Source organism: Rhinolophus sinicus, linkage group LG10, assembly GCF_036562045.2.
Source record: "Rhinolophus sinicus isolate RSC01 linkage group LG10, ASM3656204v1, whole genome shotgun sequence".
In the NCBI taxonomy this organism is placed as follows: domain Eukaryota; kingdom Metazoa; phylum Chordata; class Mammalia; order Chiroptera; family Rhinolophidae; genus Rhinolophus; species Rhinolophus sinicus.
The window spans coordinates 10368596-10384406 of NC_133759.1; the positions used below are offsets into that span (position 1 = coordinate 10368596).

The 15811-nt window shown below is 40.9% G+C and overlaps 1 protein-coding gene across 1 annotated transcript in view; it reads left to right on the forward strand.

The window, feature by feature from the left end:
- Positions 1–2958: 2958 nt before the first annotated feature.
- The window catches only part of ANO10 (anoctamin 10), a 148763-nt gene continuing 135910 nt past the window's right edge, over positions 2959–15811 (forward strand). Inside the window, exons 1-4 of the mRNA XM_019724110.2 lie at positions 2959–3103; positions 9254–9406; positions 13665–13862; positions 14917–15051. Of these exons, the coding sequence (XP_019579669.2) occupies positions 9268–9406; positions 13665–13862; positions 14917–15051 (472 nt within the window). The 5' untranslated portion in view covers positions 2959–3103; positions 9254–9267. The remainder of the gene's footprint in view (positions 3104–9253; positions 9407–13664; positions 13863–14916; positions 15052–15811) is intronic.

A 15811-nucleotide genomic window follows, 5' to 3' on the forward strand; every position in this document is an offset into this window, starting at 1 on the left:
TCATATAGAGTAAAGAACTGTATTTGTTTTATGTCACAATTTTGTTTTCACCTATGGCCTTAGGTGTACTAGGCAATACTTACATAGCAGAGTAACATCTATAGGGTATATTGGAAGCTAAGTCAGATGTAAGAATTTTATTTCTGTCGAGAATACATGAAAGAGGACTTGAAGGAACGTGCAGGGCCTTCCAGGGTCCGGAGCACTAACATTTGACGTGAATGGTGAGCTACAATTGGACGCCTGGTCTTGGGAGGTCAAGTTTGGTTCAGCATGTTTTGCTTGCTAGGAAGGAAGGAAATAGATGCCAGCAAAAAGGAGTTCTAAATGGTGCATGAGTTGTTGCACGTGGGTTCTGTACCCTTGTTGTCTTGCAGCAGTGGGACCAGACAAGATCCCCAGGAAAACCATAAGTGGCAGCAGCCCCACATTTGAGGCCCTCACCGGGAATGACTCCTCCTTCCCTCCTTGTGTTCCTCGTATCCCTTCCGCCCCAGCTCCACAGACTATTCCTTGTTTCCCTAGTGTACGCTTTGCCTTCCTGCCTCTGTACATTCGCTCACGTCTTTCTTCCTCCTGAATACCTGTCTGCTCCTCCGCTTCCCACTCCCGTCAGCTCAGACATGTCCACAAGACCTCATCCTCTCCTTTCATCAAGTCCAGCTTGGGTGTCACATCTGCCATCCATCCTCCCAGCAGTCCCCCTAGCTCCTGAGTAATTTATCCCTCCTCTGATTTCCTATAGTGCATTTATTTGTCCTGCTGTAATCATTCTTTATCTTATAATAATGTATGAGTTCAGTGCGTGGTCACCAGTGAATTATTCCTTTATTCCAATGAATACAGGAATGCAGGAGTTTTGAAAGTCACTGGATGAAACGGAAGTGTTTTTGGTTTTAGATTTTTCCTCTGTCTTCATTTTGATTGTTTCCAGTAGGTGGGGATGTGTGGAGAAGTAGACAAGAATTTTAGGGAGAGTAAAGACATGAGTATACACCCCGCCCAACCCTTTCTTGTGTGTGTGTTTGGATAGATGGATGGATAAACAGATGATAGAGATAGATAGGTATATAGATAGATATAAAATCCCCAGAAAATTAAAAATAAGCTGGTTTCTTTTAGGGAGAGAGGCTGAGTGGTTTGGGGACAGGGAAAGGGACCTACTTTTCACTGTCTACTCTCCTATAGCTTTTACTTTTGTACTAAGTGTCTATGTTATCTATTTAACCTTTTTTTTTTAAAGAAGATATGTAAAAAGGAAAGCCAGTAATTTTTTGTCCTCTTACAAAGTCTGTGTAGTTCTGCAGGTCTGCTATCTGCGTAAGCTATAGAATATACTTTTGCTGGGAAAACTTATGATTTGTGCTGGTAGCAAGGCTACTCCTAATTCTCCTAATTGTGGGGAGATAATTCTCCATGGGTCTTTTGTGTGTCTGCTGATCTTCTGAGTAAAGGCAATGACACCCTTTGTTCCAGACTATCTTTAGAAGGATGTTTGCATACCAAACAGCCTTCAAGATAGAGCTGATTTATCCTTATGGAGCAGAGGGCAGATGTGTAGTCTGTCTAGGAAAATAAGGATAATGTGTCCCTCAGAGGTAAGGTTGAGTAGGCTTGCGAACAGCCCCCTTAAAAGACCAGGGATTCTTAGCTATGATGCAAACCCATTGGGTGTACAGGATGTACCTGGTCTGCTTCATGTTGACCCCTTGGGACACGGGGGCAAGGGGGAACTGACATAAACATGGAGCTCACACCTATTGCTACGCAATGAGTAACAAAGTCTGCTGTCTCTGACCCATGAATCTCTTGTCTTCTGTTGGCATCCATGAAACTGTGGCAAATTAACTCATTAGCTCACAAGTATGATAAAATGTCATACCCTTTGTAGTTCTTGACACTAATGATATAGATTTTGAAAGTTGGAGATACACATATTATTCAAAATCTAATATTTAGGATGGGCAGTTTTCCTCAGGTGAGCAGTTTCATAGAGGAATTCTATTATTTCAATGGCTTTATTCCAAGAATGTATTAGATGCACAGAAGACACAGGAAAGACCCATTAGCCATTTAGCCTATTCCCTGCTAAGACAAGAAATTGAAATAACACTGGGAGCCAAATTGTGTCCTTGGTTATTTGGCAGATGTCAAATGGTCATTATTCAACATTATAGGTTTCCAGTAAAAACACAGTGGAAATAAAATAACGCTTTCCCCAGGATATTCAAAATACTTATATGATATTTCATCTACTCTAGCAAATAGATGTTTGTATTCAACACAGGGAGGATGGAAACAGTTTACATATATCTTTCTAGAGGATGAGATAGGTCTTTTAATACATGAAAATAAATTTCTGTTTTCTATTTCTAGATATCAAAATGGAAAATATCAAAAACGTTTTTTATTGTGGTGAAATTGGAATCCAAGGTGCTATATGTTTCAGGTGCATAACATTAGAATGCAATGTTTGTATACACTACATTGTAACCATGGCTATTAGTCAAGTGTGGGAGAGTGTCTGGTGAGTTCTAGGAAAAGCATAGAGACCAAGGTGGCTGGGGCAGAAAAAAGGGGAGAGGAAAAGTGGTTTTCTGAGATAAGGGGTGGGAGACCCTAGAGACCACTGTAGGAATTTGACTTTATTGGATGTGGGGTTTAATAATGAAAGGGATTTGGGTTTTTCACCACCTGGAAATAATTTACAGCTAAAATGAGACGTTCTTATATTTGAAAGTGACAAGAAAATTGGATTCTGGATCTTGAGAGATGGCAAAGATGAAAATGTGAAGGGGCAAATTTCTTTCCTGGCCGCTCCACTAGGTGCTACGCGCTCTGTGTGACAGCCCAGCCACGCCCCACTCTCCCACTGTGGTCCCGCCCCCTTTCGGAGTGACAGCCCAGCAAGGCCTCGCTGCTCCCACCGTAGTCCCGCCCCGCCTGCGCGTCATCGCGTCTAGGCCTCGCCGCGCGCAGCGCACGGCTGCACCCGCCCCGCGGGCGCCGGCCCACCCCCCGCCTCCAGCTTTCACGAGCCCGGCCTCCGGGTCCTGCCGGCTTTTAGGCCCGCCCCCAAAGACTTGGAGCGCCGCTGCGGCGGGTGAGTTGGCGAGGAGACCTCGGATCCCCTCGCTCTCGGCGGCACAGAGACCCCGATCCGTGAGGGCTCAGACAGAACCCCTGATTGCCGGCTGCCAGGAGCGGCTGGACGCCTCCAGCGCACTCCTGCCGGCCGCCGCCCTTCCTTCCCGGGTTACCTCCCGGTGCTGGCAATCCCCGGAACGGGGAAGTGGGATCGGGAGGGGCGCCGAGGTTTGGGGGTGTTCCCGTGAGGGGAGTGAGGAGTAACAGTATTGGGGGAGTGGCAGTCTCAGCCGGGGGCTGGGGACAGCCGAGGTTTGGGGTGGAGATGTGAGTCTGGGGTGAAGGGGTTGAGTACTGGAATGGAAGAAAGGGGGTAAGGCCGAAATCTGGGGCTGGTGGGTTCAGGATGGGCGGTTATAGGGGGCCGGGGAGTAGTCTTCAGAGCTTTGGGGAAGGGGGGATGAAGGAGTCGAAGAAGCGTAGTGAAGGGTGTTTTGGGAAGGACCAGCTCAGCGGGGCCCTTGGTTTGCGCTTCCCCTGACAGTCCGGGGAGCAGCGAGGGTTAGGGAGTCTCAGAACGGGTGTGGCCAGAGCGAGCTTGCAGGGTAATGCTCTGTGAACATTGGGGTGATTGGGCTTCCAGGCTTCTGACTGGGACACGTCCAGTTTAAATAAGAGACCGTGCCTTGGACACCTGAGAAATGTGGATGGAATGGGGTTCGCCTCCTATAGGCTGCTTGATTTTTCTGGCGCCTTCACAGCGCCAGCTTCGGTGGGCGCTTTCTTCTGTAGAACCCAATTTCAGCAGATGAGCAAGTGTATGGAGGCCCCGGATTGGAAAGTTGAAAAGTACAGTTGAGATTTATTCAGACTCAAAAACAGTTGTATCACATTCCCTTAAATCCTGCAGGGTTGTAATTTTTAAAAATCTAATCCTGTGGGGTTTAAATCTTTATTGTCTGGCTACTTTCAATTTCAAGTCACAGTAACATAAAGGACTAGATGTTTTCTAAGGTCCTATTCCGTCAGTATGATAAACAGTTTTAAATTAACTGTGGAAGGTAGATCATGTCTATTCTGACCAGGTATTGCTGAAAGAACCATAGAATTGCAGATGAAGAATGAAATTTACGAGATCTAAAATAATGGAAAGGGATAGAGAAGGCCTGGTAATTTGGAGCTGTATGCACTTAAAAAAAAGTCCAGTGTTTTTTTCATTGTAGAAAACTTGGACGATAGAGAAAAGTATAAGGATGAAAATGAAAAGCCTATCATTTCACCACTGCTATTCACATTTTGGTGCAATTCTCAATTCTTTTTGTATTTTTAAATGTACATATTACATATTTGAGATCATACTGTATGTTTCTTTGTATTTTGCTTTTTTCCTCACTTAACATTTTCCTGGATCATTAAAAACTCTCCGTGCACATCTTTTTAAATTGTTGCATAATGCGTAGTTCATCATATGGATTCATTCTTTTATCACATATTAGAGTTTCCACTATATGCCCACTCCTATGCTGGGAGGTGAGAGTCAGTGTTGCTCCAGGTTTTCGGACATTATTCGAGCCCCCCAAGGCAAAATCTTGGTAATATCTGGGGTAATGAGAGTAGACAGAAAGCATGAGTGAGAGGAGGAAATATTCTTGTTTTGCCTCCCTGGTTAGTCCATGGCAAGACTCAGTTGGGTGGTTCTGTCCAGCGGTGGCTTTCTTTCTGTCAGTGCAGCATCCAGTCAGCCCTGGGCCTGGGCTGCTGTGTGTGGCCACGCTTTCTTCAGTATGTTGTGTCTCATCTCTCCTACAATTTCTTGCGGAGTCCAGAGGCCACATGTGCCTCAAGGAATGGGCTTCCCCAGCTTCCCCATGCTGTCTGTATCCCTGAGAAACTAGTGAGAGTGGGTGGGTGGAGTGCTGATTTTCCACTCTCACACCTGCCCATCTCTTATGTGACTCTGAGAGGCCGCTGACCTACATCTCCAGGAGGGAGTGTCCCACAATTGGTCTCAGAATTAACTGACTGCCAGAGGTGTTAGAGGATCCCTCTAAGTTGTCTCTGGAGGGGTCCTGTCCCAATTCCTTCTAGCCCTGGCCATTCAAATCACAGCTTTCCACCTGAGGAAATCCTTTTCGTCTTCCAGCTTGATCAGTATGGCCCTTCATTTTTCTCTCGCTGGCATGTTCCTATTCTGCTTCATGACTGAGAGTATTCTTATAATTTTGGTTCATGTTTCTTCCTCTTGAGTCTGAAATAAATTGATCCCTAAGGACAGCTCTGTGTGTTGCCTTCTTATTAGCCTTTGGATTTATGATAATTCCATCGACTGGTTTCTTTTATCCAAACTCAGGAAGAGTGTAAAGCGTCCATTATTTTCTTGATCCTTCTCAAATGTGCACATAACCACCCCCAAGCACTCCCCGTGCCTGAACTCACAGCATGTTTCTCTTCATGTGTACGTTTCAACCACCATGGTCGAATATTTCCCTCTTACCATAGTCAGGTGATTCCACCAGCTAAGGTAAAAGCCACATGAATCCAGTTCCTTTGTTGCTCTCTTTGGCCCTATGTGCAGTTCAATGCATGATAAAGAACAGAATTCGGAATGGCTGTCTAATGATCCTGTGCCCAGGGCTTGTGTGGAACCTGGGAGCTTCTCTGTGTCTTTTAGTCATTCCTGGCTGCTTGTCCGGTAAAAGGGAGAAAGTTGGCTGTGGTCGTGGAAATCATTCTACTTCCGGTACCCAAGAAGTCTGTGCGTGTTGTTGAATCGTTGCTTGGTTTTAGATTGGCCCCACCTGGAACCACGAGGCCCTTTTCTGTACCAACACTTAAAGCTCTCATGTCCCCACATCTAGTATTTTGGTCCCACATACTAGTAGTCTAGTGTGCATGGTAATAGTGGATGGAGCAAGCTCCCATTAACACCCGCTGGTAAAAGCAGATTGCAGAGCTCAGCTTAGGCCAAGGCTGCCCTGAGGCTTCTGATTTCCCCCACTTGATATTCATCCCAATGGGGAGAAGTGGTATTAGAGCAGGCCTGGCTTCCACTGGCCAATGAACTGCAAGAGTGAACGTCTGCTTACCTGCACCCTGTTGCATGCAGAACACACGGGGCAGGGATCGCCCAAGGAGAGGGCACTCCCAGAGGTGTTACACCACAGTGACAGCAATTTCCTGAGTAGAGGGCACAGGAAGAAGGCAATGGGGTTGCAGGCACAGGAAGAAGAGAGCACAGGCAGTGTGGGAGGGGGTCCTGCCTCTCAGGTACCTGGGCCTTTAAGTACACTGTGGCCCCTTGGATGGCACAAGTGTGGTATCAAATTACAAAATGCCAGCAGTGTGTGAAAATGCCCGATTTTCTGCACAGGTGCCAGAGCTGCGTTCTCTCCATCTTTCGACTTCAGCAAATCTGAAAGGGGAAAAGTATCTCGTCGTTACTTTGCATTTCTCTTATTAGTAACTTCGAACCTCTTTTCAAGTGTGTATTGGCCTCTTGTATTTCTTCTTTTGTTATTTTAGTTTTTTGTATATTTTGTTGACTTGTATAGCAGACATTGTGACGCTTTTGTCTTAATGTATTGGAAGTCTCGTTAAGGTTGTGCCTCAAGTGATGAATGGCAGATATTAGCTCCAACGAGAATAAATCAATGAGCAAATATTTATTATGAGTTTCTAGGTAGTGCTCATATACATACATACTTAGAACTGAAACCTGCTTCTAGTGTCTCAGATTGTTTTATTACCCGGTAATTATGAATTAGGTGGGCCTTTTATTGCCTTAGGCAATGCATAAATGCTAAAAAACTTTGACCTTTCATGCATGTCCACACATGCCCTGCTGAGCAATTTATTGTTCTCTTAACCTAACCATTCTTTCCGTCTTTGCTGTTGTTCATGCACAGCTATTCTTTCCATGCCCCATATTATAAGCTTTGGAGCCATCCATGGATCTTTCCAAGTTGCAGGCTGTCTGATTCTCAGTCCCCCTTCCCAGAAAATTAACCCCCCCCCTCCTCAGGCTGCCCCTACACTTCGGGTTATGGCTAATGTACTTAGCCCATGTGTTGGAATGATTTGACGGACTCGTGCTTCTGCGTTGGACTGGGAGCTCCTCAAAAGCAAGATGTAGACCTTGCTTACTTTTGTACCTTCACTCTATCACGGCTTGGCTCCCACTAAGCACCTCAGTAATGTTTGTTGTATTTGAGATTTCCATTTTAAAGAGGATGATGCTGTCTCATACTCTGCTGGTAGATTAACCTTTTCTCCAATTTTTTATTTGAAAAATTGCAGAAGTTCAGGGCAGTTGAAAGAATACCACAAAGAACATTCACGTTGGGATTCATATCGCTCTGACACGTGGCTAGTCCTCTGCTCAGAAACTCCTACAGTGCCTCCTTGCTGGCCGTTGGGTCAGAAGTAAATGGGTCAGAAGTAAAGAGAGCATTCATTATCCTTAAATGGTCGCAGCTTACGAAATGTTGCCACTCGGCTCTGGTCAGGCCAATCTTAATTGTTCTTCTGCATCCCTCTCCATGCTGCCCTGATTCTCGCTTCATTGATTTTATCCATGTTATTTCCCTGTGTAGAACATGCTTCTCCCTTTGCTTCATCCGAAACTCTTACACGTTAAGTGTTCTGAATTCGCACAGCTTTAATTGCTATCTGTTATTCTTTCATTCTGTATAATTCCTAACCACAGTATTAGCTGTTTGGAGATAAGTACTAGGTCCTGTTTTGATCTGGTTTTCTTCATAGAGCCGGTTTTTCATTTGACTGGTATCTCTGATGGTATTCCTGATGTATTTGTAGTATAATTTGACTCTAACATTGATTTATAATACCTGTGTTGCCCCAAACAAAACTTGTGCTCTGTTAGTGAAAAACAAAAGTGTATCAATCCAAGCCAGACAGTCTGGGTCTCTGTGGTTAGCTTGCTGCAAGGTCATGATTTCCCCCGAAGAAAGGAGAGACATTCTTTGGTGTCACTCCTTTTATGATTATTCCCAAGAATTGATTTGCACTTGTCCTTTGGAATCATTAAAACTTACCAAGTATAAAGTTAGAATAAGTAAGTTCAAAGTATGAAAATAGGCCCTGTTGAGAATCTGTCAGTGAGAGTTTCACATGAGAAAACATTTTAGAGCAGGGGTGTCCAAACTGCGGCCCGCGAGCCAACTGCAGCCCGCAATCCATTGTTAATTGGCCCGCAGCAAATTCCAAAGTATATTTAGTTCACTTCAATAAACCAGGTGAGGCAATATGTACTTCACCTCGAGTGAGTGGCCGGCTGTTTGTGTATTTTACCGCATATGGCCCTTGGTGAAAAATGTTGAAAAAAGTTTGGACACCCCTGTTTTAGAGGGAGATCATTAGGCCTTAATGACTGGTGCCTTTTATGGGTCTCCAAGTTCACGCTAATACTTTTCAAGCTTGGTAACAGAGAGAAAGATGATATATCCCTGAGAAAGGTAGGGAAACTAGGAAAGAAAGCTGATGGTGGGAGATCAACTCCATACTGAAACATGAAATTGGACAGTGTCCATTTCCTGCTCATAAGGAATTAGTGACTCTCATTGTTTAATGGACAAAGCCCAGTTCCTTTGTAATCAGGGGCCCTAGGTAGTTACCAGCTCATTCCTATCCTCCCTCCCCCGCACATCTTCACCCCCACATAGTTAATGCTGCAGCCATACCTAATCACTTGTATTTCTCTGAGTCTATTGCTTATTTTTCATCATTATTTTGTAGGGGATGCCATCTCCTCTACTTAGAATGCCATCCATTGTCTATGTGGCAAACTCCCCTTCAGTCTTCTAAAACATGTTCAGGTGTCACATCCGTTGCAAGTTCTTTCTTACTCCTCTTGTGTGAGAGCACATTTTACACTGCTTTCCTTCACTTACATGAACGTCCCCCCTGCTGTATTCTGAACTGCTTACAGAAAGGAATGGTGTTCCCGTCATCTCTGAACAGGGCCTGGCTCGCACGTGTGCTGGACCATTGGTTGAGACTTTCATATGACCCATCTGGATCATGAATAATTTTACTATATCTTGGAAAGCAGAATTAGGTGTAATTAAAAGAAAATACAAATGCAGTCTATATGTGTCTCTTTCCCGTTATAACCCATATTTGCTTTTTAATTTAATTTCATTTTCAGCAACTTTGTCGAAGATGAAAGTGTCCTTATCAGCTTTGGATACTTGTGAGAGTTCTTTCACCCCTTTGGTAGTCATAGAACTTGCTCAGGACGTCAAAGATGAAACCAAAGACTGGCTGAAAAACAGAATTATCGCTAAAAAGAAAGATGGAGGTGAGTAAAATAAATAGTACTCACCCTTAGTCATGTTCACTGGCTAAAAATGTATTTTTAAATGCGCTTTACAGCTTTTTTATTGGTATATTTCTAAAATTAATGTCCATTTCTTTGCTCTTTATTATTTATCTAGGACTTGAAAGGAGGTCTTAAGTGAACATTAGACTGTAAGTCTCCACTAGGCTGTAAGCAACATGAGTGATTTTGTTCACAGCTATGAAAGCTGTGCCTAGCTCAGTGCTTGGTGCATAGTAGGTGCTTAATAAATATTTGTCAAATGAATGAACATGTATTTATTGAGTATTCTTTGTGTGTCGGTTATGGTGCTAAGGGAGAAAAACATAAGAGTCTCTACCTGTGAGTGTGACTGTCAGGGTAAGCAGACTGAATGCCAGTTCCTGGAAGTTGAAGTAACAGAAAATAAAGGCTAACAGAAGAGCTGTTACAGAGCTGTGCATGATACTTAAAAATGAATCACATGTGTACTTGTTATAAAACTAAAGAGAAGGAAGAGGTAATAGTTGGTGATGCTTTTCAGACTGGCATGGGAGTGGCCTTCTTTATAGAGGAGGCCACACTTTAGCCCTCTCCTGAGGGGCCAGCCAACAGGGGCCTAGATCTGGATGGAGGACATTTTACATGAGCAGATGCTTCATAAAGCTACACAAAACAATACCTAAAACTTCCCTAATTCTCCAACACTGGACAAAATTTAAACATTCTTTTAAAAGATTTTGACTATAAACTGGAATGCTTTCTTACAAATAAAACTTTGAGTCAAAGTGGAATTAAAATTTTTTTTTCAAATAATTGAACCTAAAATAAACTTAAAAATAAGACTACTTGCTTGCTGAAATCTGAGATATTTCACTGGACTGGACTCCCTTCTTTAAAAGCCCTGGATGTAAGAACATTTGTAGTATCTGGAAGTGAGAGTCTCCAGTGTATTCCCAGTCTTCTTCTCTGCTCATCGTGTGGCTTTAGGAGGAACAGTACAGGCCTGTAAAGTTGGAAATAAAAGTGGTACCAAGAAGAAAAGAAAAGAATTGGCTGAGATCTATTTAAGAAATAGTTAGATCCTCAGATCCCTTCCATATTGTACGACCCAGCAGAAGACTGCTTATTATTCTCTGGAGGGGGTGAGATGCATGGATTTTTGGTGTGGGGGCTCAATGCACAGTTGAAAAGAGAGATTCCATACTGAAAATAGGGTAACAACTGAATATTGTTGCTCCTGTCCACCCCACCAATCTCATACCTAATTTAGTTTCTAAAATGTTAGCAGTTGGATTCAGATTATCTAGGAGAGACATTGAATAATCTTTCTTTGGATAATCAGATCAACTCGGCAAAATAACGAAGATGCCCAAATCAGAGTTGTCCATGGAAAATGACCTGGCCAGACTGCACTGCATTAAAGGCCATCTTTGATGAGCTCCATCTAAGCCTTTAGAACTTCTGTTTAGCCTCTTAGAACCCCTTTCTTAAACATGAGCATACAACAAAAGATTACCAAACGCTCGAGGAAAACCTCTATCATGAAAGAAAGTAAAAACTAAACAAAGAAGCAGCAAACTATGCAGAAGAAGAAAACCGAAAGAGAATTAAAATCTCAATTGTCAAAATTATAAGAAGATAGAACATCTATAAATCAAGAATAGGATATTATAAAATAATATCTGGTTTAGAAAAAAACAGTTCTTGTGAAAATATTAAAACAAAATTTAAATATTCAGTAGAAGGGTTAGAAGATGATTTTAACAAAAACCTCCTAGAAAGTAGAGCAGAAAGGTAAAGAATTGGAAAATATGAGAGAAAAATATAAGGACATTAGAGGACTAATCCAGGAGGTACCCATCTGAATAAAAGGAATTCTAGAAAGGGAACAGAAAAAGGAGAGGAAGAAATCATCAAAGAAAAACTAAAGGCTGATGCAATGCTTTTCCAGATTCAAAGGGCACACTCAATGCCTAGCACTGTGGATGAAAATGGCATATTCACTGGAAAGTTCCAGAACTCTGAGGATGGAGAAGATACTACAGACTTCCAGAAAAAAGAAAATAGCTCAGATATAAACGGTCAAACTTCTTAACAGAAACATTGTCAGCTAGAAGGCATGGTGTAATATATTCATTTCTGAAGGAAAATGGTTTTAGTCTAGGATTCTGAACCCACCCAGCTGCCAGCAAGGTGTGAGGGCAGAGTGAAGAGAGACTTCTCTAAGATGTTGTTGATAAGGGTACCTTTCCTGCCAGTGTATGGAGGGAAGACGTAAACAATTGGTAGAGAGCATAGGGGATTGAATTATTGATAAGTGCAAAATAAACTAAGCAAATGATAAGACAGTTAATTTGGGAGGAAATGCAAAGTTTAGGAAAGGAAAATCAGCATATTGTAAGGCTCAACTATAAATAACATGTAGTCATAATAATGAAAATCCTACTGATGAAATGAAAAAGATGATCTAACTACATTGTGAGAATGGGGTGATGGGAGTGGTGGATGGAAATGGTGGAGGTGGGGGAAAAAGAGCTAAATCCTCATCTTCCAAGGCCTGAAACAAAAAGAAATAGCTCTATAAGTGTGCTGGTTGGGGACATGAAAGTAAATAACAAAGGAGTCACCTGAACATTTTGAAAGTCATTGCCTCTGGGGAAGGTACACTGGGACGAGGGAGATAGGGACTGCTCTTTTTCAAAACAAGATATTGACAAACGGTTCTCCCCAAAGGTTCTATCAATTTGTACTCCAAGAGGGCCTTTTCCCCCACACTCCCTGTGTTAGATCTTCCAAGCAAGAGATGCTAGCATGAGATTTATACACAGGTTTCCTGAGGGAAACATTTGTAGAAAGATACAGGGGGAGGTAGCAGGAGTGGGCGATGAGAGGCTTCAGACTTTGGTGCAGGTCTGACACTTGTGAAAGGAGAGAGGAAAAAAAAAAAAAAAAAAAAGAAGAGAGAGGGAAGAGACGAGGCGTGAGTAGGAAGAGCCTCAGACTACAGCATCCTATCAGCCAGACCCAACGTTGCCCTTGAAAGGAAACCCATGTTAAGCAGGAATGGCCTCTTTCCAGCGTCCCCTCCATGCTCAGCCAGTGGCTGGGAGCAGCTGGGGGACCATGGCCTAGGTAAGAGGGTGCCTCATCCAAAGCTGGGCAGCAGGAGGCTGTCAGTCAACTCTGCTTTTGACAGTGGATTCTCTTGAGCGGAGAACTGGATGGATGGGGGTACTTCCATGACTACTGTACTCATCAACCCATTTGTTCCCAACTTTTGATCTTTGCAGTGTGAGAAGTGAAAAATAGCATATTGGTGTCCTTTTTTGCATTTATCTTAATATAAATGAGGTGAAGGATTTTATATTTAAGAGTCGTTTATGTTTTCTGCAAATTGAATATATCTTTCATTGATTTTTAAATTAAAATCCTGATGCCTCTGTTGTAAATTACCCAAATTATAGTGTCACAGTACATTAATGTTAATATATTAATCCATTTGGTAAGTGAAATATAAATCCTGCTCATTATCCTGTTACCACCTGATTAGTATTTTCATAATTCATCAATCCTCTCTAGAGGGTAAATAGTAAAGAAATAAATACACCTTAAAAAGTTTGATGTAGGTAGAAATAAAAAATTAGAAAAAAATCATTTTTCTCCATAATCTTTTATGTAATAATTACATATACAATATCAAATCACAACGTCTACTCTAAAGTTTTGGGAACCTATGTAAGAAAAATATTAAACCTAATCGAATGTAGACATTTATGGTGAAAATTATTGAAATATTATATTGCTCTTTTTTATTTAGTATTTTACATTCATAAAATTTGTTATAGTCTAATGTAATTGTGTTAAATTTGTGGCATTTTTACTGGGATATTTTCTTAAACTTTGGTCTTCTATTTTTTTATTAAGCAACTATCCTTTTGCCTTGTATTTTTACTTAGTGCAATTTTATACCTAGAGCTAATAAGTATTGGATTCTTGTTTCATACCTACTTCTAATTTGAGTAACTTGCAAGTCACTTATTGAATTTCCCAGTTTGGGTATTTATTTCAAAAGCTATAAAGAACTGCCATCCCCAACTTACTTATATTTCTTTTTTATTTGGAAGATGAATTTAAATTTGTTAATATAATTTATTTTCCTTCTACCAAACTAGAAACATAATACATCTTTAGAAGGTTTTCACTTTTGAAACTTTTGTTTGTCTCTTCCTAAGATTGGGCTTGTCTTTTGTTTTCGAAGGTGCCCAGCTGTTGTTTAGACCGTTGTTAAATAAATATGAGAAAGAAACACTGGAAAATCAGAACTTGTATCTCGTTGGTGCCTCCAATATTAGATTGTTACTGGGGGCAGAAGCAGTGGGATTGGTAAAAGAGTGCAATGATAGCACCATGAGAGCCTTCACATACGGAACCCGATATAACTTCAAAGGTTTTGATGGTGAGTTCCAGGATTATTTCTCTCAGAATCAATTTATCAAAGATAAGTTTTTGATGAATAGATCAGGGATCAGCAAACTTTTCCAGTAAAGGGCCAGACTGTAATAATTTAGGCTGTGCAGGCCGTCATCTCCCACAATTAGTTTACTTACAAAACCAGGTGATGGGCCAGATTTGGCCCATGGGCGTTACTTACATCTCTGGGAGAGGTGAATATAAATGAGGATGACACATGTAACTTATTTATATTATTCTAATTCTTAGAATGGTGAATATCCCCTGGCTTGATAAAGAAAAATCTTATAAGAAACACAGCAGTAGTTCAGTATCCCAGAATCCCCATTTCCTGGTAGGTAACTGGTTCTGGCCTCAAAGGAGTTTCCAGAAGACAATGGTTTCTGGAAAGAACTGTGAAAGCCTGATGGCTGTGATATCAGAGAGTGAGTTTGGGTTCAGATTCAAACTGGTCCCTTCCAGGGCTTTCAGAGTTAGAAGATGTGATTAGGTTTCTTGAGATTTACTCACTCTGGATTTTTATATTTTAGTGAATAAATGATCAAAGCGAAATTCACCTCATTTAAGAGGATTCACCTGTCAAAAAACAACACTGGTTTCTGATTGGACTTTCTACTCCCCCATTTATGGGAGGGATATTCAACTCCAGAAGGGAATGGCCTGGGATTGAGAGTTTGAAGGAGTAGAATTTCCACGTAGGCAAACTTCAATGCCACCCCTAATTACAAATATTGTTAGAATTACAGAACACACTGCCTTCTGCTGCTTGGTATTAAATGAGATCAAGCAAGTGTCTGTATAATAACTAGTACAATGATTGAGGAATTGTGTTAAGTGAAGGCATAACAGCATATTTTTATTCTTATAAAGTATCTAAGGAGCTTTATATTCTGTTAAATTTACCGGTTTTATGCTTTACTTACTCCTTATGGTAATTATTGTTTACATCATTATTTCCATAATCCCAAATTATTTAAATATTATTAATTGTATTTTGGCTATGTCTGCGAAAATAACTGGAAAGTTTTGTTTTATTTTAGATAACAATGACGATTTCCTTACAATGGCAGAATGTCAATTCATTATCAAACATGAACTTGAAAATCTTAGAGCCAGAGATGAAAAAATGATTCCTGGTTACCCCCAGGCAAAGTTGTACCCAGGAAAATCATTATGTAAGTAATTCATTATGTCATCCAGCTTCATGAATATACATTTTAATGCAATGAATTTTTCTTAGTAGACATAAATAACAAATTACAGAGGCTTTATTTTTTTTTCCTTCAACTGAAAAACTCACACTTTACAATAACTTATTTTTTCACAAACAGACTTTTTGCCTTTAGAGCTTCCTTATATTGCACTTTTAAATCAATGTATTTGTTCTGTGTGGTTTGCTACTTCTTACTTATCGAGGTCTCACAGCATTCAGTTAGCATAAAATTCAGTGTGAACATATGTACATATATATGTATATATACGTGTATATACATATACACATATATATACACACATATATATACATACATATATATATATTACTCAGTTATATATATATATATTACTCAGTTATATATATATATATATATATATTACTCAGTTATATATATATATATATATATATATATATATTACTCAGTTAAAATTAGTGAACTTTGCTTTCTGCCCAAACATTTTAGTATAATGAAAATCTGTGGAGGGATAAAGATGGGAGACCTGGTCTTTTCCTGGAGCATTCTTTCCTCCTTCTCTCATCTCACTGGCTATGAACCCATGCAAATAGAGTAAAGCTTATTAGGAAGATTCATAAAGTGACATAATATCTGAATGAACGCACATCAGCACTTGGCAACTTTTTGATTTTGTGTAATTCCTTTGGAATGAGAATACCTGTTTGCTGAAAGAAAGTGTTTGCTATAATGTGTAATTCCAGGT